This window comes from Dysidea avara, chromosome 5, assembly GCF_963678975.1.
Source record: "Dysidea avara chromosome 5, odDysAvar1.4, whole genome shotgun sequence".
Classification (NCBI taxonomy): Eukaryota; Metazoa; Porifera; class Demospongiae; order Dictyoceratida; family Dysideidae; genus Dysidea; species Dysidea avara.
In genome coordinates this window covers 14061138-14086335 of record NC_089276.1, presented here as the reverse complement: position 1 = coordinate 14086335, position 25198 = coordinate 14061138, and the positions used below count along the sequence as shown (strand labels likewise).

At 35.7% G+C, this 25198-nt stretch overlaps 1 protein-coding gene across 2 annotated transcripts; it reads left to right on the top strand.

The window, feature by feature from the left end:
- LOC136255423 (uncharacterized) lies at positions 1 to 23250 on the top strand. Of its 2 annotated transcripts, none has more exons than XM_066048179.1 (24): positions 1 to 94; positions 2909 to 2979; positions 3033 to 3302; positions 4043 to 4108; positions 4165 to 4389; positions 5571 to 5645; positions 6312 to 6602; positions 7321 to 7548; positions 7667 to 7708; positions 9675 to 9950; positions 11388 to 11495; positions 11570 to 11632; positions 12413 to 12691; positions 14484 to 14567; positions 14627 to 14704; positions 14753 to 15031; positions 15597 to 15671; positions 15728 to 15799; positions 15849 to 16127; positions 21102 to 21212; positions 21278 to 21349; positions 21407 to 21676; positions 22378 to 22584; positions 22923 to 23250. In XM_066048179.1, exons 1-24 carry the CDS (start codon positions 81 to 83, stop codon positions 23126 to 23128), a joined length of 3741 nt encoding a protein of 1246 aa, XP_065904251.1. In that variant the 5' UTR covers positions 1 to 80; the 3' UTR covers positions 23129 to 23250. The 2 variants fall into 2 exon arrangements, with proteins under 2 accessions (XP_065904251.1, XP_065904252.1); XM_066048180.1 differs by having other exon boundaries at positions 12 to 99.
- Positions 23251 to 25198: the final 1948 nt, after the last annotated feature.

Genomic DNA, 25198 nt, shown 5'->3' with positions numbered 1-25198 from the left:
TTGTCAATGACGTCATTGTACAAAAAAGTCCCTGAAAACAAGGCGTTCCAGTCAGATTATAAAAAGAAAGCGATGCCGGAATGATCAACACTAAGTAAGGTTTTACATGTATCGTACGTATATCTAACTTGAGAGATGGGGTGTATTGAGCGGGGTTTTCTGTCCGTTTCATAGTCTCGTGCCCAGACCGCTTTTTTTCTTTTTGTGTGGGGGCGGAGAAAAAAGGGTCTGGTGGATCTCCAATACATTTTTTGTGCAGCCAGATCTACAACTTTTGGGGATCGTTGATTAGTGGTGATGGATAGCAAAAGCTTGTTAACGAAGCGACAATAGGAAATACGGCGCGCGTACCCAAGGATGCAGCCTTGCTAAGCAAACGCGCGCCGTATTTCCTATTGTCGCTTCGTTAACAAACCTTTGCTATTCATCACCACTAATCAACGATCCCCAAAAGTTGTAGATCTGGCTGCACAAAAAATGTATTGGAGATCTACCAGACCCTTTTTTCTCCGCCCCCACACAATAAGAAAAAAGCGGTCTGGGCACGAGACTATCCGTTTCATGGATCGTATAGATATTAGTCTAGCGGCTAGAACCGAATTTCCTTGGCTATCAATACTTGCATGGCAAAGGAGGTATCACGTAGTCACAATCATGGGTTATTGAGATCCATGACCAAAGAACAAAGTCGAGTCTCGACAAAGTTTGCCTTCTACCATACTTCGCTAGGCAAAACTTCAATTGTGGGTTTCAAGTTTTAATCTTGACATTTAACTTTAGTTGGCTCACCGTTGACTTTTTATTATCAACCTACTGTGTGTCATCACTACTTTGCATGGGGAGAGGAACGGTGATAGCTATATACTATTTTTTTGGTAAATGGCTTCGTCAATTAATTTTTGCACAGCCAGCCAGTACACTCTGTAACTAGCTATAATGAGAATGTGACAACGACTTGCACAGTAATACCAGGCTGCACTATGTTTGGCAACACGTGCATGTCTGTGCACCAGAGCATCATATTATTAAGGTTAATAGTAACAAGCGCTTCTGATGGCTACCAGCTAAACTCTTGTATACCATATACCATATTTGCAATATTGTCTATTAACACAAATGTGTACACACCTTAAGTCAAGAAACCCATGTTATACTATAAGGAGGATAATTCCTACTCACTGGGTTACAGCACAGACTAACAAACAAACAAAAAACTCAGTAGTCCAGTCCAACAATTGAGCAAATCAGTCTAGTAGTCCAGTCCATTAAATGGTAACACCCCCCTTCACCAAAGCCCCTCTACAGGATGCCTTTTTATGTAGCTGAACACTACAGGGTGAATACTACATAGCTGAACTTTCTACAAAGTGACTTGTTCCATAGCTGAACTCTCTACAGGGTGACTTGTAATTTTTTACAGGGTGGCTTGTAATGTAGCTGAATTCACCACATGTTAACTAGTTTGTAGTTGAACTATATACATGGTGACTTGTTACATAACTGACTGCTCAAATAGAGCAACTTATTACTAAGCTGAATGCTCTTGTTTGTTTTACTCATAGTCAGTGTTTTATATTTATCCAAATCTTCAATATATTTTATAGTTATAACACGCTTACGAGGGATATGACTAAAATATATGCACGATTCACGAGAGAGCGCAGCGCTCAAGTGAGAGTGCATATATTTAGTCATATCCCAAGTAATCGTGTTATAACTGTTATATTCTACACCCCAGTAGATGAAAACTATTATAGATTGTAAGTTATAGTGAAACAGCACCTCCTGGAGATGGAAATCAATAGAAATTCTTGATGGATCAGACGTTTTACACTTTTAGAGGTGCCATGCCCACACAGTCGCAATTAGTGAGTTATCCACGAAGGAGACAAGAGTTCATCGAAACTTGTTCCAGTTCCTGAGGTGAATAATTGTTGGTTGATTTAGGCGCTTGTTATTAGAGACTTGTTTACCGTTTAGATAAGGATTTCGCGGAATGTGTGAAGTTACACCATATATGGTAAACGTAGCCACAAAGCGTGGTATATCAGTTATATACCACAGTTTGCCGTGGTATATCAGTTATATACCACAGTGCGGCGCTTTTGATCTCAACCACAGGTGTGGTATATATATATATATATATATATATATAATATATACCACCGAAAAGCCTTTCTATGATGGCTATTCCATCTACGCGCTGAATTTCTATCAAGTGGTTTGCCTGGTAGGTGTGACAACTAGTGTTGTTTTTGTTAAACTTATGATGCAGTCATGCAGTCATTACACATGTTTGGTTTCACATCGTATCTTTAAGGTTTTGATTCCTTTAAAAACCACCAATAGGCACTCTAGATCTATCTATCTACAAATTGATCTTTTTCACATGAATAATCCATCATAACTTCTAATGTGTTCATTTGCACCAAATTTGGTACTAGAATTTAGCTATTGACCCTTCTTAGGTGTGCTAAATTTCAACTTTATCAGATCCACATTCGTGTTTATAACAATGTTTGAATACTATTTTAAATGACAAAAGAAAAGGCTTAAGAGAAAAACCAATTATATTTTGGAATGGCCAGGGAAATTTCCTTCATGCAGATTCAGGATGTGGACTGCTCTGCCAAGTAGGCAACTCCACTGCAAATTTTGTTCCATTTGGGTAAGGGATCATGGAGCTACATTTGTGTGGCACGCAGGCTTTCTTGGCCACACAACACACTACTGTGTGCCCTGATATTAAAAGTGTGTGGCCGCAAGAAATCAAGTATTTTACACTAATTTTTTTTTCAAACAAACCTACCTGCTTTATGGTACATCAGCAGGGTACATCAGTACTGAACTTATACATTTAAGTGTAAATAAATCAAAAACTGTTTTGTTATTCAAAGCATTGTTATAGCATACAGACAATGAGTGATCCACAAGTGTTACATGGACTACAAGCAATTGATCAGATTATGCAAAAGCCAGGTGAGATGTGTATAATATATGATTGAGGATGTTATTCCATTTCTGGTTAACAGAATTTTCCTTACTGAGCAAACGGTACAATGTATTATATCAAAGTTTAATACCGAATTATAAACTGACAGTCAAAATTTTACGTCGTCACTTTACTATTGCTGATCAAGTGGAGCAGTACATTCTCACTGGAGACAGTCGACGATTGTGTTGTCAACGTGTTATGAATGTGTTATTAGTCCATCTTGATATTGTGAAAGATCATCATCAGTTTTGTGACTGGCTTGATTCTGTGTCAGTAATGGGTAGTCTCATAGATAAGATTGAAACAGGTGATCAGCATTTAAATTCACTTACTCCACTGCTCATAATTCGATATATGTATACATTACAGTTAGTATTATTCTACTATTTCTTTATAAAACATTGATTCTATTATACTGACTATATATATACAGTCTTACTTACCTCACAAGCCTATTATAATAGCCTGTTGCTTGTAATATGAGAGTATATGCTGTAACTACATATTTATCATGCACCGAACAGTGTCTTTAAACCCGGAAAGCAATTAATTAAATTTAAAAAACAATGTATTTTGCTGGTTTGGTAGCAACACTTAGTACGCCCAAATAAGCGTAGTTAAAGGGCCAGTAAAGACTAAATGCACATGTTTATATAGCAATGCAACAGTTTATTCTACAAGTTATGTGTGTAGTGAATGTGTGCCTAGTTAACAAAATCATTATTAATGTAGTTTTGATTATGTGTGCATACATCATGATGTATCGTAATTTGCTTTATTTTCGTGCAAAAATGTTTTGTGATAAAAATTTTCGTGTAAAAATATTTTCCTATGATTTACGTAAATGACTGCCCTATTAGAGTAGTTTGATCTTGTATAAAAATTTTCGTGCAAGAAATTTTTGTACAAATTTACATACAAAAATTATTTTACAATAAAAAAAAGCAAATTATGGTATATGTTTCATTAAAGCACTCAAGATCTTAGAAGATTGTAGTGATTTACCTAAAATTGGTATTGTGTATTATATTCTTGTGTTGGTTGTAGAGTTCAGTGCTACTGACAAGTGGGGTCATAAAATGTCAGCACAGTCTGAACATCAGAGATCATCTAGTGAGTACATACTTGTGCGTTGTGGACTTACAGTTGAGTAGTATGTTTCTCTTTAGGTACTACACACCAACATTACACTCAACATGCTAATGTTAAGAGTAGTGATGGTGTTGATCAACAAGATGATGGTGTGATGGATAATGTTATCATCAGTTGTACTGTTGGTGATGAAGAAGCATTAGTAGACAACGGTTGTAGTTGTTCTGGTAGAAGAAGAAGACTTGTCAGGTATCAAGTGCTGGTGACTACAAATCAGTCTAAACAAACTGATACTGCATTAGGTATGTACAGTATGTGTACGTTCTTTTACATGTATGGAAGGGACCAAGGTTGCACTACAGTTTAACCAACAACTAGCTATGTAGCTATTGTTGAAAAGTTATCACAACAGAAAGAAGTTTAATATACTCACATGGGCCAATAAAGCTACTGCAAGAAGTATACTTTAGTATCTTCTATCATTCTTCCCTTGGTTCAATCAAATGTTACAGTATAAAAAATAATGTTCTAGTTCTATTACTTTTATTTTCTGTTTAATTTAGTTTCTTCCGTAACTTTAGACCATGAAAACCTGCCACAGTGCAAGTTGTCATTAAGTACGTACCTATATCACTATATATTATTATACTCTGTGTCCTGCAATAATGAAAGTGTTTAATGCAAATATCAATTGTGACTGGTTCTGCCAAAATCCAACTTGGTCACAATTGTAGCATACCCTTAAAACATAATATTATGTTAGCACAATAGAGTAGTACTGTATATTAGAGATCATGGAGGTTTGCACATTCTTGTTGACCAGAAACCAACCTGACAATGCACTAATGAAACCTTAGTGTTATTGGTTAGGTATATATGAGTCCAAGAGAGTGTCTTCAGTGCAACCCGGAATGGTTGTATAAAATTTTGATTTTTTTAAGGTAATGGAGCAAAGAATAATGGCCACTTCACTTTTTAGTAATTTATTGTAGGGCACTTGTTCAGATGCAAAATTAATTTTATGACTGCCATAATTATTTACTTGGTTGAACGTCACACCTTCAATATTGTAGTAGCTGCACTTGAATGGTCCAATGATTGATTTTGAAAATAAGGGCTGCAACATTGTTCACAAGCATTGAGTGGTGGTCATACTCGAATAGTCACTGCATCGATTTTTAGAACTAAAGTAATAAACACCGTGGCATTTAACCAAGTAAATATGGTACATCTGTTACTATTCTTCTTTTGTGCCAAGCTGTGAAAAAATTGTGTAGCCTTAAAACTGTGAGCATTAACACCATTGTAGTCATTTCTTGGTAGCCACCTTTGATTTCACAACTTTTTGTACCAAGGCTTTTTAGGCCACACCATTTTTTTACAGTTTAGCTCGGGTTTTTAAATCACGAAGATCCTCGTGATAGGTCTCTAATTATTATTTAAAATTCCTACATTGTACTTGTGTATGCTACTTCTGTTACAGAAATAAATGTGAAGCAAAGAAAAATTGACCATATTAAGTCTTTATTAAACTTCAAGTGTTTATTAAACCCTTCTGGTAAGTTCTTACTTACTATATGTGACCCGCTGAGCAAAAAACCAGCTGCTTTCAGAATTCTATAAAACGTATTGAAATAAATTGGGTAAAAAACTGCATGCTACGTACATAAAAAATATTGTGCACTGAAGCGAGCACAAATCAATATCACCTATATACCATCACATTTGCCTGTTTTTGGAGAGTAAGAAAATCTTTGGGGTTTTTTTGTATAGCGTAAGACACAAGAGTTATGGGTGCTTGTTTATGGTGCAGTGGAAATAAAGTTCACCATCATCATTTGTTCATTAGAATGGCTTTCTTCATTGTCAACACAAAAACTTTGCACTTTGAAAACACTGTACTTTGATTGATCCACCAGTTCATGGTAAACAGACTGAGCCAAGTCCCATATTCATCACTTATTTCAATTGTGAGTTATGATCGATTATGTAAGGGACTGTAATTTATTTACTGAATTATTGCTGTGTAAATGTATATCACTGTTCCAACTGTCTAACATTATAACCCCAAGACTGTTCATCACAAAAGGCTGAAACACTCTCTTTTTACTATAAATAACAGATAAGCATTAAAATGAAATTTGAGGATTGTGCGAAAACATCTGGCTTTTGCTCAGCTGGTCACATACGTATACTGTACATAGTGTTAGTTGATCTTGTACAGAATGGTCAATTGTTAACACATGTCTTCCTGTATTGTGTGAATCTCTTCCTGATGACTACCGGTCTACTATTGAGAAGTTGAAAACACTTCCACAGTTTTTGGCAGTAGAACAACAACTCAACTCACTGATACCAACAACATTAACTGATGTTAAACTGATTAATGAAAAGATTATAACGTTTATTGTAATTACTTTGAGTTTTAGTAGCAGTAGTGGAGGTATGACAAAATTGTGTGATATAATGGATGAACTAGTTGAGTCAACAAGCTGTGTACAAGAAACACAATCTAGTGAGCACTTAGGATTGTGTATATAATGCATAATATCTTTTTCCTCCCAACTTGTAATATTTAGGAAAATAAGAGCGCTTTTTGTAAAGATTTGTGTTTGGGTGACCAAGATTAGAATAAAACTGTTCTTAGGGGTGTGGCAGTTATGCCAGCATATCTTTGTGAAAGGTATGAGGAATTGCGCTGGAATTACAAAGCAGTTGTAAAGCTTTGCGTATAACTATTTCCACTATTTCATTAAAAAGATCGAGATATTCGAAAATTTTATCACTCTAATAAAGCACTCTTGGAGCTTAATTATAAAATAATAAACTTTTTATAGTGACCAGTTTAAAAGAATAGAAAACTAAAACATGTACTGTAAATGATCTATATTATTACAGCAGTCAACTGATATTATTAATAAAAGGTGGTAACATAATTTTAGGAATAATGGGTGTTCGTGTGAGCAAGATAGATGATTCTTTTAAAAAGTTATACTTTTAGATACTTTATGATTATAACAGCTTTATGTAAAACTGTCTTGTTGGTGATTGGGCTCCTCAGTATCAATGTTTCAATGTTTGGTAGCTACTAGGAAAGCTGTCTGTATGTGTATGTGATCATTATAAATATAGCTACTTAATAATTAGAAAATTTATCCAAATACTAAACTGAATATTAATTTTTGTAATTTTGTACATATCACTAATAAACGTATTGACCAACTTTTTTGCAGTTACATCTAAAGGAACTGATTCTATAGAAGTAGCAATTCCACCTGTGTCCACAAAATTTACTCCTCAAGTAGAAATGGAGCCAACCCCTGAAACATGCAATCAACCAGAACTGACTAGTGCTACAATGTCTGCCAATATTCCCACTTGTTCTACAGTGAATATTATTGATGTGGTAACCAGCAATGATGTCACTGTTAGTAGTAGTGACATGGTAGAAGAAATTACAGGTAGGCATCTATTAAATATGTAGGTAATTAACTGTTGACTGTTTGTTGTATGTATGTTGATTTGCAATACTATGTTGTTAGCGTTCTGTAATAATTTTATATCCTATTTGTTTACCAGGTGAAGAAGTATCCATCCCACAGATATTAAGTGTCAATGAAGGTCAGTGTTAGACTATATCTACTATGTATTAATAGTCCATTAGAGACTTTTTGATGTTTAGATATATGTAATAGTTTTTTTGGTAATAATTTACAGAGTAGTGAAGTAGTACTAATAAATGGTAGGAGTCAAGAAGGTTTGCATTTGCATCAAAAATGTGACAACATCTCTTAAATTACTTCGAGGTACTTTGGTAGTATTGGTTGGGCATAATAATCAAGCCCAAATAAGCCTTCGTGTTCTTCTGATTAGACTAGGAACTTTTATCATGTACAGACGTTTGCACTTTTCTGCTGAAAAATATCACAGGACCATTCTCACTTTTCTTTCATGACAGCTTGGCACTATTGGAAAGGCATAATGTACCTTCAGAGTGACCATACGTAGATGCTTTCAACAAGTGTGTATGGAATTTAGAAAACAACATTTAACAATTTTTTTTACTAACTAACTACGTAAAATAATGTCTTCAGCCAAGCAATACTCGACTATGGTTAATGGTACAAGCTTGATTTCTTCACTGCATGTTCAATGTTGCTTATATATGCCCAAGACATACCTTTTTGGGCCACTCCGATTATTAAAAATAATTTCTTCTTTCCTGTCCTCTGCCTGCATGAAAGCCAGAAAATTTCATCATATCATATAGCATTCTAAAATCAGGTGTTTGTGTTTAATTCAGATTCTTTGTAAGTATTTGCACTAGAAACTGTATAAAGAGTACCACAATATCTCCTTGTGTTTTGAGTATTTTTACTCATGTTGTTTTGTGGGAAATGTACCTTTGGCTTTATTAGCTTGTGATGACTATAAGGTTATTGTCCAAATTTCCTGGATTGATTGCAGAGGAGTTTCTTGTACCGTCCTTGTTCATAACGCTGTGTAATGGGCAAAGCATAGCAGAAATTGAAATTAAATGGCCACTTAGCTTTCCAGTAATTGATAGGAGCACGTTCAGAGTCTTCAGGCATGAATTTGTTCTTTGATATGCCTGGCACCAATCTTTCTTTTGGTGCTGTACGCAGGGTTAATTCATCTATCATAATTTTGTTTAAAGGGTAAACAGGGATTATAGAAACAAAAAGTAATGAAGCAAGAGATGATCGTCCACACTGTTTTATGCTACACAACTGAAATGAGTTTAAATGTCCACTAGTATACGTAGATGCAGGTATAGGCAATCACCCCTTGTTTCATTTTTTTATTTCTATGATTCCTACTCAAATATAAAATCCCTAATTTTTCCTAGTCTAAAAGTTTGAGTTAGTCTTCAGAATTACGATAACTGATAATAAGAATACGTAATAGGTAGATTTATGTACCTAAATTTTATACATGGTCTGTTAATTCTGAATAAGTGCCAAAGTTCTACATGCGTGCTGCTATTTCAATGGTCACCTGAGAATTTTGCAGTATTTTGGGTTTAAATGATTTCGATTTTACATTGTAAAGGCTCGTAAATTTGATTATGAAGCATGTAGTGTATGGATGTATTTTTTATTGTAAAAAATGGTCTTATACATGTAAACTGTACATAAATTATACATGTACTATACTTAAGATTTTTTTATGGAACTGTAACTTATGGCTACTAGCTAAACTTTCCAAACATTGGCTAGGTCACTTATTGCCTTTAATATTGTAGTTATTGGCTTTCAACTAAGACACGTCAAGCAGCAAAGAGCATGGGTGATGTAACAGATCAAGATACTTTAATAGAACAATCATGTAATACTAAATTTCAAGCAGTGTAAACTAAAATATATGAAAATATAGTGAAGTATGGTGTCACTTCATTTAGTGAATGGTATGAACCAATTAACTATACTTATATCTTCAGTAGTACAATAGTAATGGTTTGAGTTTTGAGTATAGCTCATGCTCCACAGTATTTTACCTAATGGTGTTAATTGTGTGCTAGAAAATTTAGAGTTTAAAATTGGCATGTTCTGATATTATATTTTAGATTTTAGCAAACTTAAATCACATTATCGCACTATTTTACAACTGATGCCTGATGACTATGAACAGAGTGTTGGAAAATTACAGAGCAGTTTTAGTGATGATCAGATCTGTGATATTCTTACTTGTACTAGTAACTGGCAAGCAGCAAATAATAAAATACTGAATTATTTGATTGAGAAGTTGTCTTGTAAAGAAGATTTACTAGATTTTTGTGATCAACTGGAAAAAATTGCTACTTCTGATGCTTTAATGGTCATAATTAAGGATTTAAAGACTGGTGTGTGTGTGTGTGTGCGTGCGTGCGTGCGTGTGTGCGTGTGTGTGCATGTGCGTGTGCGTGTGTGTGTGTGTGCATGCATGCGCATGTATGTATGTATGCATATACGTATGTATGTGTGTGTATGTACATACGTGTGTGTGCATGTGTGTGTGTGTGCGTGCGTGCGTGTGCATGCGTGCATGCATGTATGTATGTGTATATGTATGTATGTATGTTTGTGTGTGTGTGTGTATGTACGTGTGTGTGCGTGCGTGCGTGCGTGCATGTGTGTGTGCGTGCATGTGCATGCGTGTGCATGCATGTATGTATGTGTATATGTATGTATGTTTGTATGTGTGTGTGTGTGTGTATGTACATACGTTTGTTGTATATATATACGTATCTCATCATTATGATGCAAGACACAGAAATATCTTTAAAACATGATTATTCCAGTGGCCTGTTTGTGCCCTTCCCTTTGCCAGCTCCTGGATCCGCCCCTCATACTTTTTAAATTTTTACAGTGCATTCAAGTTTGACACTTTTGAGCCAAGTTGTATGTGGTTGTGGGGCAGAGTTGCTGCATTTTTGAAGCAGCAAATAATCACCTCTTAATAACTAGTGTCTCACTGTTTGATTTTTGCCATTTTTGCCTTTGCAGATAGTTGTGAAGTCTTAAAAGCTGTTTAAAAGTCTATGAATGTCTTAAACAACAACAACATGATAATTATTTTTAGAGGCACTTAGTACGCAAGAAGCTGTTGGGTAATGATTTCAGAGATGGTTTGACTTTGGTTCGCTTTGGTTTCAGATGAATTTATAATAAATGCTAGTAAAATATGTGTATTTTCATGAGATATAAATTTATCTTGGCCTGACGTAAAGTTTAGTATTTTAATCAGAAGTATGGCTCCTCCACAAGATGAGGGGGGCATTTGCCCCAAATTCCCCATCCTGGATCCGCCATTACAAATAAGAGTTTAGGTTTCAACAAATTTCTTATATTGGCTGCATGCGCTATGTTGTCAAACACAAACTACAACTGCTACATAGAATTAATGGTTTGCACCTGATTATGTCAAACCTAAGCAACTGATGTCAGCATGTTACAGCATCTTTATTATCGTGATGGATATTTGAAACTGGTTTGACTTATAATATTCTTAGATTCAGTTACAAGATCAAGACACTGGTAGTGTGTCATGGGAAAATAGTAAATCTTCTACGACCACACTGAATTTTAGCAAAGCTACACTATCAACTCCCATGATATGTGCAACCATGCAATTCTTCACTTTTTGTTGTTTTTATCTTTTACATGTTTTGTATGTAAATGCAAACTTATGATTTGTTCATCTTGAAAGTTGGCACATGTAATGTAGAGATTGCATGCATAAAGACTAATTTTACTGAAAATCTTATATACATTCATCATTAATTATTACTCTGTTACAGGTGTTGTAAAAAGCCTTCAGTTCCCCAGCACTTCACAAATCCCTAATGCTAACTCTTTGTTATCACTTTTACCCACCAGTCAACAACACTCTAGCTTAGATCCACTTGGTAAGAAAAATCTATGTTATACATCACAGCCGACGTACATATGTATGTATGAATGACTGTTATATATTGTGTAGGTACAAATGGCCAAATATTTCAATTGGCATTTTCTCAACTATCCTTGAATCCTAACTCTAAAGGTTAGTAAAAGAATGAAACTATGCACACATAATGCTGAAAAGCTGTCTGTCTTATTAATCTGCATTCTTTTTTGTCACCTCCCAAGTTACTCAGCAGCTAATGCACATATTAACACAGAACTTTAAAACAAAACTGGTGGTAGTGTATCAAACTGTTACTCTGGAGGCCTGGGCTCGATTCTCAACTGGTGACAACTTTTTCTCCTTCATGGCATTGTGAAATACATGTTAATCTGAGATTGCAAGCTCTACATGCTTCATAGATCCAAGGCCATGGTGTTTTGAGTTGCTAAGTACAGAACAAATTCTTCAAGTGTCAGAATGTTTGATTTGCATGCGAGTGTTCATTACAGTTTTAAATCCTGCATAGTATAGTGAAACCTCTGTAATCCCTAAATATAACCTGACACTGTTTACTGCACCAATAAGGCTTGTTGACAATAGTATCTCAGTAATCCATCACTAATCTTATACAGTGGAACCTCAGTTATCCAAACCCGTTTGGGACCAGGGGTGGTCCATAAGTCTAAAAAGTCTGTATCTTTGAAACCGTGTGTTAATAACCATAAAGAAAAAAAATTTAAATATCAGTATTTTCAACTACCCTAAAAGAACAGTCACTACGCTAATAGAGCAGTCATTGCCGTAGTTCGGTTAACTGAGAATCCGGATAAGTGGGATCCAGATAACTGAGGTTCCACTGTACAGTGTTTAAGCACCAATAAATGTTGGTTTTAGTGTGGTTATTAGTTTACACATAGTGTCATTTTCTGTACACAGTTGTTGCTGTACTAAAGAAGAACTTTGTAGGATTATGTCGTTGCCTTCCAAGAGACCATAGGGTTACTATTAGAGGATTAAAACGAAGTGGAACATTAGGAGATCAATTACAAAATGATCTTGACCTATTGCCATCCATTGAAGGGAGGAATGGAATGATTATTACCATAATGATCAGGCCTCTAAGAGATGATATGCAAGTGCTGTCATTTTGTGATGTTTTGGAGGATGTAGTTGATAGCAAAACTTCAAAGAAGTTTGTACAGAACCTACGATCTGGTATGTTATTTCAGTGCTTGTGTAATCTCACTATATTGTCAGTATCCAAAAAGTGCCAGGTATGTATATTGCAAATGGTGAGAAATAAGTTACCCAAAAGCAGATTTAGGGAGGGGTGCTTGAGATGTGAAACACCACTCAATTTTTTTTAGCTAGGAAGTTAGCAGAAACTACAGGTGTAATTGAATTGTAGCGTAGACAGTGGAAGACCAACAGAAAGGGATAAGCCCTACTAGAAGTCAGTGAGATTGGTCAAAATTACAGTCTATTTTATGTGCATGGCTTACAGTTGAAAATCTAAATACTCTAATAGAGTATTCAACTGTACAACCTCGTAGTGTTGAATAAAGACCTGTGCTGTAACTCTTTTTTATTTTAGGATTTGAATGGCCCATAATTCATTCCTCTTTAATTTTGTAAACAACCTTGTGCTTCTTCCTTCTACTCACCACCCCTATTTGAGTTCATTTGATACACTTAATCTTGACATCTAAAATGGTGGGAAACTTAACTGTAGGCAATTTGTACAGCGGATACTCTGGAAGGAAAGGAATTGGTGCAAAATGTGTGAAATTTGTTAATAATTACCTCTTAGCTTCAATCATCGTCAAGCTACAACACACTAAATACTTAAAACCAGCATTTCTCAAATTGTGTTATTAGTTAAGAAGCAGTTATATAGTAGAGCGGCATAGCACCAAAAAATGGGCATTTCGTGCACTTTGTGATACAATTATGAAACTTTCCACACAAATTGTGCTCCTCGTGAAATATGTTTTTTGATATAGAGCCATCACAGATTTGACTTTTGGTGACCTTTAGAGCAATTTTTTCACTGAAATTAATCAGATTTGTCTTTATCTCCCTAAGGCATTATTTTACACTGTTAAAACATGGTATCAAATTAAAGGTGTTGATCTAAGAGCTATAATGACTTTTGTTTGAGGTTTGTATCTCATTCCACTACAAAGTTATGATCATTTTTGTAAGTCATGACATTCTTTGCCCTTAGGGTGTAAATTACTAATGAGCAAGTAATTCATAGAATTTCATGGTTAATATAAATGATCATAACTTTGGAATGCAATCACCTATTTACCTCAAATAAAAGCCGAGTAGTTCGTTTTAGCAGCACCTTTAATTTGAAACTGTGCAAAATGATGTCTCAGGGAGATAAAGACAAAAATGATGAATTTTCAATACAAAAATGGCTGTAAAAGCTACTAAAGGTCAAATATGCGATGGCTCTATATCCAAAAAATTATGTCACAAGGAGTACAACTTATATGGAACATTTCATAATTGTATCAAAAATTGCACAACTATTGCACTATGCCGCTCTACTATTACAAATGGTTGTAGAAATAAACCCAGTGCATGCCAATAGCCAGTTTTAAGTCTATATTAAGCTCCAAAATATTCTTCCTGGTAATTCTTCCTTTAGTTACCTATAATAGTACCTATTATTCTCAAAATTACTCCCAAAATTTGTGGCAAAAGCAAGCATATCGAGGTTTCATATAAGTGACTGGACTCAAAGTCGACTGCTTTATTATTAGAGTATCTTCTATTTTTGATAGTTTTATGTGTGCAGTTTCATGGTATATCGTCCAAAAGATATTTGCAGTACACAGAAACTATAATTTGGCAACAAGTACAGAGCTTATCTGATTAATCTAGAATACTGCATTCCTTAATTCTCTATTATTCCCATAATTGCGGCATGTTAGACGCAACAACCAGTCTTTTCTATTTGAGTACCCTTGGTTAATGGTTAACTTTTCTCATACAGAACTAATTGAGGCTTTGAGCATGAATGACACACTACTTGGAAGTGATCAGTCTTCAAATGTCTTCGCCAATGATGGAATTTCAGGTGATTATATAATGGTTTATAATTTTATTAGACTCATACATATATATTCCACTATTCAGCTGTTGATGATGAGTGCACATTATTTTTTGATCAATTTATTGTCAAGCAGATGTTGGTGATAAACCCAAACAGCAAAGGTAAGTGATGTAAAATTTTGTTTAAGAATGCTTCTGTTTCTTCTAAAGCTCTAGCTGTACTGAGAAAGAAATTCTCAAAGTTGTGTCACTGTTTACCAGATGATTATGAACAGACTATTAATAGAATAAAGAAAACTTCAGTTGTACCAGAAGGACTAGTGTATCAGTTGGCTTTGTTACCCACTGCAGAACTAGCTAATTGTACTATCCTTGCTGCAATGATCAAACCTTTAGTAGAGGAGACCCACCTAGTTGGATTTTGTGAATTAGTAAAGAATCTAGTGGATAGCACAGAATCCAAGACATTTATTGAAACTTTGAGGAATGGTAAGAGTAACATCCATTACTCACTGTGTTAACCCTGGGTTAATTTGAGAAGTAACATGCTGATGTATAAATTTATAAGTATTTTGAAGTAATATGCATTACTGTAGCATATGTCTAGTCTGGAAAATATCCACTTTTAATATTTCATGGGCATACAGGTCTTTTATGTAATAGTAACCCAGAGAAAGGTGTATTATATTTAAGATTATATTTTAGCACAAAGGTTGTAGTGTTGTGTCATTTCGATATGCATTGTGTGCTTAGTCAATGTCTTGTCCTTTCCATGTGTCAAGCATTTAAATCAAAGCTTTCTATGAGAGTGATTTAGCTACTGGCCGAAGTAAGTGCTACAACAATACTTTCTCACGAGTTTCTAAGATTATTTTGTGCTTAAATGTTTTTGTGGTTAGCTGCAGCCACAAAATGTTTTTAAAAAAATTAAACAGTGAATGTGTTCAGTAAAAAACTTTCCAGACTACATTGTTTTATAATGCCATGCCCTTAACCATTCACACTTGAAAATCTGTAGCAACATATTTTATCTTAGTTTTACTTACTCATATAGAGATGATTGAGGTTTTGAATATGGACAGAACGCAAACAGTTCTTTGTCTACCTTCTTCAGACAGTGAATATTCAGGTAACTTTACATTGCATCCTATCCTTTCCCGTATAATAATAATAATAATACCATAGATGATCTGTGTACATCATTTTTTGACCAAGCAATTGCTAGGAACATGGTGGCAATAGACAAAAACAACAAAGGTAAGTGGTTGAGTTAAAACTAAGTTTACTTCTCCTTTCCGTTATTCAGTTTTTGCTGTATTGAGAACAAATTTCACCAAGTTGTGCCACTGTTTACCACGAGACTACAAACAGACAATTAAAAGAATTAAAAGAAATGCAGTTGTGCGAGAAGGACTAGTACCCCAGTTGGAAACGTTGCCCACCACTGAACTAGTCAATTGTCACATACTTGCTGGAATGATTGCACCTATAAAAATGGAAGCTCACTTGGTTGGGTTTTGTGACTTGGTAAAAGATCTGGTTGACAGTGATGAATCCAAAGCATTCATTGATAGTTTTAAAGTTGGTAAGGCTCAGTAGTGTACTCCACTTTACTGAGAGTTCATAGAAACTAATGATATGTATCTATCAGCTAAGAAAGTAAATTTAAAATGAGGGTTCTTAGTTCTTAAAACAACTTATTTGTACCCTTATGGTATCTACATACATCTAACAGTATGGTAGTTAGTGATATCATGAAGTTTGCGCTTTCTCACACTTTCTCACAAAATATATTGACCAGAAATTAGTCTCCATATTGTCTTGGTTATGTGTAATGAAAAGTGCCTTCAATACAACTCTAAATACTTCCAATAGGTTACTACAATTTTTATTCAGTGAACCTTCCTGCTGATTGCTATGACTGACTGACTGCCTGGTGCCTTCAGACTTGTGTAACTTGATAATGGCTATAAGGCTATGGACATACAGTATGCATGAAAATGACAGGGAGAAAACATCCTGACCGCCTGGCAGACTCCTGTAAGCGTTAATCAGAATGGCTGCAGGTTTGAGGCCACCCATGTCCAGTAATGGATTTTTTTCTCTTTTTTCCACCTTTTCAAACATACTTTCTGTAACAACTTTAAACAGGCTGTAGGACCAGGTGTCCTACAGACCTTCAGCACACTAGTCAGCCTCAATAAATAAATAAAATAACTTGATTATTTTCACTGTTAGATGTTGCTTCAGCCTGACGGTGCCTTTTGACATCGCATCTTGGACTTACATTTGTCCTCCTTCTTGTCCCATTTATTTTTACTGACAGTGCAAAGTTTTGATTTGCAGTAATGCATAATAGCTTCCCTACGTTTGTAATGAAAATCGTTCATATTTTCTGTAGTGATTGAATTGATTGCAGAGGTACGAGTGCTTCTCATACTGCTGTTCATTAGTAGTGCTGTGTAACAAGCCAAACATACATAGCTAAAAATGAAGCATAGTGGTCACTTCACAAAAGTGACACTGTATAGTGGTATTTTTTCATTTTTTGTAGATTGTCACTTCTTCAAGATCTTTTATGTTTATAAAATAAGGGAGGTTGCCTACACCTGAATCCCTTGCTTCACTTTTATGGTTCCTAATCAAACTCATATAGCTTAAAGTGTCTGTCTGTCTGTCTGTCTGATCGACCATCTGTTTGTCAGTCGAATCGTGTGTATTGGTATATGTAATTGCTCAAAATGAAGCACTCACCATCTGGGACTTCAACTAATCATGTCTGCATGCTTCATTTCATGCTCTACAGTGTGCTGAATGCTATGGTTAGAGAAACCTTGAGCTACATTTCTTTGAGAACCTTGGGAAAAACTGGCATGGAGTGCCTGAGATGAGGTTTGAGTTCAAACCTGCAAGTGCCCATCATATAACATCTTGAATGATATTTCTACTGTAAATCGGTACATGCTTTTGATCATTCTTTATGAAAATACTGGTGTATAGGGAAGACTAGCTAAAAGTTGAATTTCAACTATATTCCAGTCAAAACTGCAGATAAACAACTTCTATTTGTGCACAAACCTGTTTGCCCTAAGGTATTAATCAACATATGTTCTATCTCTGCTTAGGGCAAAGCTGATCACTCAACTTTTTGTTGCACCTTTTGTATTATTTTATGCACACATTTTGTTATCCACTATTCTGCTCATAACTCACAGTGTTTTTTTAGCAGTGGCATAGGTTGGCTTGCATCATAGGAACTCTTGGACAAGTAGGGCTTGCAAGGGCAGGAAAATTGCATTGTGTATGTTTGTCTGTATGTTTGTCCCATGTATTGTATTAAAATAGATGATTTTTCCGTGAGTTTGTTTGTACTGGACAAACCATGAGCTTTTGATCACAGCTTACTACTGAAAAATAAACTTCATTAGAAGCCACTGTGTAGTCTGTTGTATTGTTATCACCATGTAAATGGCTTTTACCTGTGAGCAGTGTGTGTGTGTGTGTGTGTGTGTGTGTGTGTGTGTGTGTTTGCTTCATCTTGCATTTTTAATTGTCAACAACTTTGCTCACATCCTTTTACTCAATGTATATACGGTTGGATAATTAAATCATAACAGTTTCTACTTAACATTCGTGTAACTTATAATGACAACAGAGTGAAATGAATTTTGTATGTTTCATAGTATTGGTACTTGTCCTATGGCACATTAGGACTTGTCCTATTATGTATAAACTTGCAGTACACCTACATGCATGACAGGACATATTATATATACTACTAGCACCACACTGTAAATATAGTACAATTGCTTCAGCACAAGTGCTGCATGCTGTTTGACATGTTTTGAATAATTGCAGGAGGAACATCACATTGTCTAACATTCCTCAGCACCATGCATGTGATACTGTGTAGAAAGCAAAGCAAGATGATGACATGAGCCCTTATTTCACCCTGCATGTATATAGGGAAGGTACCAATGCTAGTCATTATAAATGCAAATATACAATGTAATTTAGGCACATGTGAATGAGATATAAATTTTATTACAAACTTTGAAATCAGGGTAGAGTTGAAGAATTATTGGCAGGTATACAATTGATTTGTTGTTATTATTATTATTTGTTTATTTATTAAGACTTTACAGCACAAGTGCTGAAGGTCTGTAGAACTCCTGGTCCTACAGCCTGTTTAAGGTTGTTACAGAGAGTATGCTTGAAAAGGTGAGAAAAAATCCATGACTGGACCTGGGCAGCCTTGAACCTGCAGCCATCCGATTAACGCTCGAACGCTTACAGAAGTCTGCCTGGTGGTCAGGATGTTTTCTCCTTGTTAATTTCAAGTATTTGTATCCATAGGAACCTTAGAGAGTGTTATGTTTGCAAGTGCAAACTGCAAAGTGGGAAATTAATTGATTAGTACAAAAAGCTTTTATGATTTAAAATATCTAAGTAATAGCACAAGTGAATTAATACCAATAATATTATGTTTAACAACTCACAATGAAGATCAAGGTATATAGTAGTGAGACACGTGGCCAGCTGGAATGAACAGTTATTTCTACTGTTCAGATAACCGAGTGTTTAGAAAATCAAATTGAGTTAAGGAACACTGTATTTTAAAATCTATACTGTATGTCCAAAAAAGTTGTTTCAGAAAATTTTGAGTAAAATATCATGGTTGACTGCCTACCAAAAATATTCTACTTATTTTTTTTTTCAAAATTGTAACAGCTTTATCATAATAAGTCACCATCTAACTTTTGTTTCATGCATGTTCTGCTATAACCTAACATGGCGATGTAGCTCCTTGCTTTTAAAGTGCTGGAAATTGACAAGTTTCAAGGGCAGGGGGGGGGGGCTTTGGGGGCTGAAGCCCCCCCCCATCCTTCACTTTGAGTGGATTATAATGAAATTTTGTCTTAGCATAATTATATGATCGCTAATAATACAAATACGCGCCTTATAAACATCTTTCCAAGACATTATCAGTGGATTTATACTAAAGGTTATGCAACATGGACCAGGATCAGCATTGGAGGTGTATAAGATTGAGATACTCTAATAGAGCAGTCACCTAACTACTCTAATAGAACAATCAGCAGGTACATAATAGTTGGTTCTGCTATGGAATTTATTCATTTCTGTCTGCACTTATACATACGATGAAGTGTATTGCAATTGGTCTGTTTAAAAGGCTTGATTCATCTACATACTTGTGTAGTTATTATTTATGGCAAATTTCCATTGAAAATGCTCTCAGATTCAATCTCGTATCATTTAAATTTCATTATTATTGTTTGTTTGTTTTTATCTGTTTTACCAGTTAGGTACTGGAGGGTGAACACTTATTTTAACAGGCATCTATTGTTGTGCAGTTGTGAGAGGGTACATCATGTGCTTGGTTGTCTGAACCTACCCAAACCTTTCCATTAACAAATGTGACTGGATCTACGAAAACCGTTCTTATCGCCCAAGACAGGAAGTTTGATTTTTTCACACAAACACAAAGCTTAATGAATGCACTATCAAGTTTCACTGCCACAGTCCACCAGAATAAAGTGGTCTGCTTTTGCTGGCTGCTTTTCTAGAGCACAGTGGCGAGCCGTACAAGTGGTCTGGGGTCTTGATGGAGCCCTGGCCAACCAGGAGATGGCTGTGTGTGGCTGTACAGCTCTGTGGTGTTGGACAATGACCTGTGCTGTAAATTTCCTTTCATTTTAGCCAGTTCTGAGCCCTGAATGGCCTATAACTTGGCCTAATTCATCCCAGCACGTCTCTTTTCAATTTTTGGGGTCTTGATGGAGCCCTGGCCAACCAGGAGATGGCTGTGTGTGGCTGTACAGCTCTGTGGTGTTGGACAATGACCTGTGCTGTAAATTTCCTTTCATTTTAGCCAGTTCTGAGCCCTGAATGGCCTATAACTTGGCCTAATTCATCCCAGCACGTCTCTTTTCAATTTTGCCCGCCTTCCAGGGCCCCCGCCTCCCACCCTTCTGGAGCTCGCCTGATACAGACAACCTCTGTTTATAAACTATCTAAAATGGTGGGAAACTTAGCTGTTGACTACTTCTTCAGTGGATGATCAGGAAGGTAAGAAATTGTTGTGAAACGTGTGAAAATTTGGTATGCGTAGCTACCACCATTGGCCAGCTACAACACACAGAATATTTAAAACCGACGTTTCTTGATACTTTTAAATGGGCGATAAGACCGGTTTTCCCAGAGACAGTCACAAATGCTGTAGAGAGCCATACCTATAATCTAAAGGCAGTATTAATATTAACAGGCAGAAATATGCATTTATATGGAAATGTCCTTCACACACCTCCACCCTAGAGATTAATACCTTGAGTTAGCCCCTCCTTTTAGAAATCCTAGATCTGCCCCTGAAGGGTATGGTAATTCTAAGGTGTGGTAATTGGACAAAGCTCTGTATACTGTGTAAATAATGGGTATAAATTATCTGAAAATTTTGATTATCTGAACACGTTTTGGTACCAAGGGGGCTAATTAGATAAGTAAGGGAGCACTGTATATTCCATGGTGAATTTCTTTACAGAACTGATTAAAGCCATGACTATAGATAATAGTCGATCTTTGGGTCACTCACTCCTCTGCCTCCCATCTCTCAGCAAAGGGACTCCAGGTGCTTCTAGCAAAGGAACTTCAGGTGCTTTGCACATCACTTTCTATATGTATACATGTAATTATGTGGATGAAACTATTGTGCTACAGATGACCTATGTACATCATTTTTTGATCAAGCAGTTGTCCATAACATGGTTTCAATAGACTCAAGCAGCAAGGGTAAGTATGCATTTAATGTGTAAGTATATGTTTATCTATCTATTTTATATTGAACAGGTCTTGCAGTACTAAGGAGGAATTTTACAAAATTGTGTCATTGTTTGCCGAAAGACTTCAAACAGACTATAAAGAGAATAGAAAGAACATCATTTGTGCCTGATGACACTGTGTACCAATTGTCCAAGTCACCCAGTTTTGAACTGGCCAATTGTCAAATCCTTGGTGCGATGATCAGACCTTTAGAAAAGGAAACTGATTTGATTAGATTTTGTGACTTGGTTGAAGATTTGGTGAATGATAAGGAATTTATTGAGAGTTTGAGAAATGGTGAGTGGTGTAGCCTAATTCAACAGAAATATTAGAAGTATTAAAATAAATTGCTTGGAATGTTTCTTTAGCCTCAGCCATATAGCCATAGTTTACTTTTTTCAGCTAAAAGTTTGCTAATGGCAAGATTTGTGTCATTGCAATATTCTGGACATACAGTACGTAACAGTATTCAGTGTAGCAAAATACCTCAGCTGATCTGTGAAGGAATTGATACAAGCATTTGCCAGCTGATTTACTATGCATACACTAAGTAGGATTGCTGATATCTTTGGGGAAAAGTGCCTATATTATACGTTACACAAAATCAAACCAGCATGTATGTGTATTTTGTGCAAATTTGTGTGTACTGTACTTGATAGCATCATTAGAATAAACATTACTTAATTCCCAGGCAAAACGATCCTGCAAGAATATTAAGCAAAATAATCTGGTCGTTTCGTGCAGGATTTTGCAGGAACCCTGCAAAATCCTGCAAGAGCTTTCCAGGATCTTGCAAGAAAAGTCTTGTGAGACTCCGGTCATTTCTTGCAAGAACTTGAAAGACTCCTGCAGAATCTTGCAGGATCGTTTTTGCTGGGTTAGTACACATACACATAATGGCCTATGCACAACCACAAAATCTGTATTATTGTTGTGAAATTTATTGTATTGTATGGTCTTTATGTAAATGCTTGTTATATTTATTTCCATGTATTCAGAACTAATTGAAGTGCTAAGTGGTCCTTCAGAAATGACTGTTGCCATGACAGCCAATACTATACAACCTAGAGCAATGGTATCTGGTGTCAGCTCTGATATTACTATTATGTCAACTGGTGGAGGACAACTGATATCAAATGTACCAGTAATTGATGTACCTGTATTGACAGAAACAATGTGTACACAGCCATCAACCTTTGATGAAGGCAAGGAGGGATACAGTATACATGATAGATACTGTCTTAGTTTAGTTTTAGAAGAGTATTGTTGAGTGAAATCAATTTTGCAGCTAGAAAATTTAAGTTGCAAATTCAAAGCTTTCTCCATCAAAAACTTTTCACTAATTGATGTATTAATTTTTTTACACATTTTCAAACACATTTTGCCAAAAAACCCAAACCTAGAAAATTTCATTCAACAATTTCTAGCCATGTAGGACTTTTATTACTGCTCTATGTGTTTTGCATTAGCATTGCAGAATATATGTGTGTATGTGTGCGTGTGTGTGTGTGTGTGTGTGTACACTTAATATTTTGCTATTCAGAGTTGTTGGAGTTGCCATGTTCTACTGGTCCTTTGCCTACTACAATGGTCGCTACTACTAGTACTGTTACTACTGCTACTGCAAATACAAACTTCCCAACTTCACAATCTGCAACTGATGTTAATATAACAGATAATCCTATTGAAGAAACATCTGATGCAAATGCACCACTATCAATCGAAACTGCCACTGATATACCACAGTAGTACACACTGCTGGGGTATACTTATTCACTGAGACATTATCGCACATAGATATCTGTAATCATGTGATATATTATGTTTACCCTGCCATGATATCTAGTTATCATTTCACATATTTATTCATACTTATCAGGGGCAGATCCAGGGGTTTCCAGAAACTGGTCAAGTATATTTAGGGTGATTTTGCTCTGATTTGCATAGGATATCAAAGGTTCAGATTGAAATACTGTAATAGAGTGGTCAACTACCCTAATAGAACAATCACATTAATTTTGTATTTTTGATTTTAAAAAGTTACTTAGTTTGCCATTACTAACCCAGTAAAAATAGTCTAAAATCATATCTAGACCTAATTTTTTCCTGGGGCATGCCCCCAGTATGACAAGCTTCACCTCTAATTAGCCTGTTCCTGTACTAAATCCCAACATAAGCAGCCTACATCAATCAATTCCTAACATATGTCAACTTTAAAGATTCCCACACTACAAAAAACGATCAACTTTCAGGTGCTTTCCAAGTCATTGGAAGGGCCATATCTCCAAAGGATTATTTGGAAGGTTTGGCAATATGGCCCTTCCAATGACTTGGAAAGCACCTGAAAGTTGATCGTTTTTTTTAAGTGCTATATGTGCATGCATGTAACAAAACATTTGGAAACCTGTCACCAAAATTCCTGGAGCCACCCTTGCTTATTACATGTAGGTACAGTCCAGAAGTTAGTGTTATAATTACATGATAATTGTATAAGTAAGGCACTGGCACTAGTGAGTTTCAGATAATTCATTGGTCTTTTTGATGTATTTGTCTGTGCATTTTTAAAGACTCTGTACATGTGATGTTGCAAAGAAGATCCTCATGCTAGGTCTCTAACCCACACTTACAGTGAACCATCTTAAATTCAGAATACCTAACTCTAACGTGACACTGTTTGCTGCACCAATAAGACTTCCTTTGTGTAATAAATTAAATCATTAATTCATGGCAAACATAAGTAAGTTATGGAACCATGCCAATGAGTGTTAGACTAACAGAAAGGTTAGCTACAGTATATGAGTTGAGCACAGTGTTGTGAATTTGAAGCTGTGGCATAAGAGGACATACGTACTACAGGCTGCAGGAGATGGAAAAAACCAATTGATTGATTTTGTTGATAAAATACATAGCAAATAGCATTCAAAACATTGCCACAGATGAAATGACCAAATTGATAAGTATGTTTGCACCAGAAGGGATGCATAATGGGTAAATTTTAAAGCATCGCTGTACTCCATATAGTAACAAGAACATTAATACAATACAATAATACAATACAACAGCCTAACTGTGAAAAAGGGTCCAGCCTTCAACAAAAATTAAAGCCTGGCTGAAAAGTTGTGAATCAAAATCAAAGGTGTTGGCTAAGAAATGACTGCAATGTTGCAAATCATTTCTAATAACCATCATTATTAAATATGATTGGCATTAGCATCATTGCAGCCATTTCTTAAACTTGGCCGCCACCTTTGGTTTCACAATTTTTCACTCTCGCTTTTTTTGGAGGCCGCAATCTTTTTGCACATGTACAGCTATAGGAATATCCTGTCCTCAACCTTGGCTTACAAATTATTTGTCTTGGTCCATGTCCTTCAATCTGCATGCAAACTTTAGTCTATGACAGACGTACATTGATTCCTCAGTAGCTATAATTAGTTAATATAATACTGTAATCTGAATTCAGTGTTATAATAGTTGCTTAAATAGCTCAAAGTATCTGTTAACAAGATATCTGATCATGAGATGAAGAAACGATATTGTAGGAGCTTTTTCTCATGCTCAGTCGCTTTTCCAGCTTGTTTGTGCTAAATAACTGTAGTCTTTGTTGTCTACAAGACTTTGTTTCTCAGTACTCTACTATCAAAATTGGTTGCTTGGGTCATATATAGGCTTTCAGACCCTACAAACAGTAATTCAATAGTCTGCAGCAATTTGTATAGAACTGTACACTGGATAATGCTGCTCATAAGACCATCATTTGCTCTCAACAAATCTTTTTGGCACATGATAGTACTGATGAACACTGCATGTAAGTATTTA

Bases quoted from the DNA above. Each gene is read 5' to 3' on its own strand.
- LOC136255423 (XM_066048179.1), top strand. The intron at 5,646-6,311 runs GTAAGTTCTTAC...GATCTTGTACAG, and splicing joins GTGTTTATTAAACCCTTCTG to AATGGTCAATTGTTAACACA. The intron at 11,496-11,569 runs GTAAGAAAAATC...TATATTGTGTAG, and splicing joins CTCTAGCTTAGATCCACTTG to GTACAAATGGCCAAATATTT.